Source organism: Octopus bimaculoides, chromosome 4 (genome assembly GCF_001194135.2).
Source record: "Octopus bimaculoides isolate UCB-OBI-ISO-001 chromosome 4, ASM119413v2, whole genome shotgun sequence".
Lineage (NCBI taxonomy): Eukaryota > Metazoa > Mollusca > Cephalopoda > Octopoda > Octopodidae > Octopus > Octopus bimaculoides.
The window spans coordinates 25229917-25232667 of NC_068984.1; the positions used below are offsets into that span (position 1 = coordinate 25229917).

The 2751-nt window shown below is 36.8% G+C and overlaps 1 protein-coding gene across 22 annotated transcripts in view; it reads right to left on the minus strand.

Moving 5' to 3' along the window:
• Nucleotides 1-2751, minus strand: part of LOC106881120 (rap guanine nucleotide exchange factor 6) — a 453933-nt gene that overhangs the window by 34589 nt on the left and 416593 nt on the right. For 19 of the 22 annotated variants that reach the window (XM_052966986.1, XM_052966968.1, XM_052966966.1 and 16 more), the window contains one exon: nucleotides 2210-2431. The exons of the other annotated variants lie outside the window; for them this stretch is intronic. In XM_052966986.1, coding sequence (XP_052822946.1) covers nucleotides 2210-2431 — 222 coding nt within the window. The remainder of the gene's footprint in view (nucleotides 1-2209; nucleotides 2432-2751) is intronic. 22 annotated transcript variants of the gene reach the window in all.

The following is a 2751-nucleotide window of genomic DNA, read 5'->3' on the forward strand; positions in this document are numbered from 1 at the left end:
ATTTTCTAGTTAATTTTTCTAGTTAATTTTAGTTAATTTTTGTTTATTTTCAGATCATTAAAATGGAATGTCAAGTTAAGAAAAACGAGCATTTTCAACACCTTCTTTTTGCTTTTAATCAAGGTTCTAAGGCCACAAAAGCTGCTCACGACATTTGTGCTGTGTATGGAGAGGGTGCCATAGCTGAAAGAACTGCTCATGATTGGCATGCGAAGTTCAAAAATGGAAATTTTGACCTCAAAGATGCACCTTGTTCTGGCCGTCCAGTTAAGTTCGATGATGAGCGATTAAACCAACTTTTGCACGAAAATTCTGATCAAATGACAAGGGAACTGGCAGAGAAAATAGAATGATCCCACACTGCTACAGAGAAGCATCTTCACTCGATGGGAAAGGTTCAGACGAATGGAGTATGGGTTCTGCATGCTTTGAGTGACAACAACAAAATTCAACGAGCCACAATCTCCGCTGGCTCGCTTGCTTGCTTGTCACCGTTCAACTCATGGACACAAGCAACGATTTCTTTACCAAATCATTACTGGTGACAAAACATGGTGCCTGTACATCAATATGAATCAGCGTAAGGAATGGCTTATCTCCGATAAACAAGCGACACCGCGCATGAAACAAGATCTTCATCCGCGTAAAACAATGTATGGTAGGACTGGGAAGGGATTATCCATTATGAATTGCTTGAATGGAACCAAACAGACAACGTGGAACTCTATGTTCAGCAGATGGAATCACTCAACACAGATATTCAAAAGAAAAGACCTAATCAGCAGCATGGAGTTCTTCTGCTGGACAACAATGCCTGTCCTCATATTGCCAGTATGACCAAGGAAGCCATTCAAATGCATAGCTGGGAAGTGCTGCCACACCCGCCATACTCTCCTGATTTGGCACCAACGGATTTCCACCTCTTTCAATCTCTTTCAAATACTATGCACGGAGTTTCTTTTAATACTAATGCAGAATTGAGATCAATTGGATCAATTTTTCAAGTCGAAATCGGGTGATTTCTACCAACGAGGTATTGAAAATCTTGTTGAACATTGGGAAGAAGTTGTAAACAACAAGGGTGAATACATTATTGATTAATTAATTGTAGTTTATTATTAGACCTTTTAAAAAATTTAAATTTTTTAAAATGACGGGAACTTAGTTGCCAGCCCAATATATATTTTTACAAAATTTAATTTGCCATACTTTAAACTTGGCAAATAGATTTAATTTTATAAATCCTATAATCTGGTTGAGAAATCTAAATAGAATAAGACAAGAAATCTTTATTATTTTACTTGCTCAAGTCATTAGACAGCAGCCATCCTGGGGACCATCTTTAAGAGTTTTAGTTGATCAACCCCAGAGCTTATTTCAGTCTAATACTTATGTTATTCATTTCCATTGAATTGCCAAGTTATCTTAGACATAAAGGCATGCAATTTAACCCACAGCTTTACACCCGTGTGCACGCATGCATGCATGCACACACACACAACAGGCTGTTGCACAGTTTTCATCTACCAAATTTTGCTAGCAAGGAATTGCCCAACCTTAAGCATTAGTAGAAGACATTTGCTCAAGGTGCCACACAATAAGATCAAGCCCAGAACTGCATGGGCTAAAGCTATGCCTGCAATTATCTACATAAATATGACAAAACAACATCTATGTGTGATTAGTTCAAATCGCAAGCATACAATAACTTTAGTTTAAACTGTAATCTTATATAAACTATCAAATAAATGCAACAAATAGTGTCTAAACAATATTTGGCTGTTACTTTATATTATAAAGAAAATTTATTTTACAACAGTTCAATATTCCCATTTTACTACTCTAAATTCAGAATTTTATAATGAAAAATTTTACTTTAACTTAAAAATTTCCATTCACTTGGTCTATCATAATTATAAGGTCTAGAGTATTTGTAGAATGCTATTTTTTAAAAAGCTTTTTCTTATCCAAGTCAATTTTATAGTGCTTTGCTAAGATTTTTTACTTCTTATAATATCAACTTAGAATACAATGTTTGGCGAACTTAAGCTTTAAAAGGAGGAAGTTTATATTAGTAAGAGGTAACAGTAGTAATAAGCTGTCAACCAACACAAGTTCTTGGCATCTGAAAGTTTGTGCATTGCTGGAGGCAACAGAAAGAGAAAGACAGATGTAGTAGACTTAGAGTGGGTTGTGCACCCAATCTTACCCGTTCGACTAGGTTTGCGAGTTAAATTACTCATACTGTTGACAGAAGAACTCTCGTGAGAAAGGAGCACCGGAACGGACCTGGTTTGCCTTGGTGAGGTAGGTCGTCGTGGAGTTATAGGACTAGTAAGAGGAGTGGGGGGATGGTGTTGTTTAGGGTTGTGTGGGCGGACTTTATTAGATAAAGCCAGAAGTTTTCGGACAGCCTCAGGAGACTCGGAACCTGGGAAGAAGAGAAATGAACATGCATTCACAGGGCTAGCACTTTTCTTTTTTTTTTTTTTTTTGCACATCCTGCTGCTAAAGGTTCTATTATTCATACAACCTGTAGCTAAGATGATACATGATAAGCACAACATAAAAGGTCAGGTCAGCTCATTTCAGTTGGAGCATGCATAGGGAGAACAGGGATGGACAGAAGCAATTACTGACGAAAGGAAAAAGGAGTAATTAATTAAAAAAAATAAACAAGCAAAAACTTGTGAAGACAAAGTTTAGAATTCAGTTTGTCAAGTCATCAGGGTTACACAAGATCATAGCAAT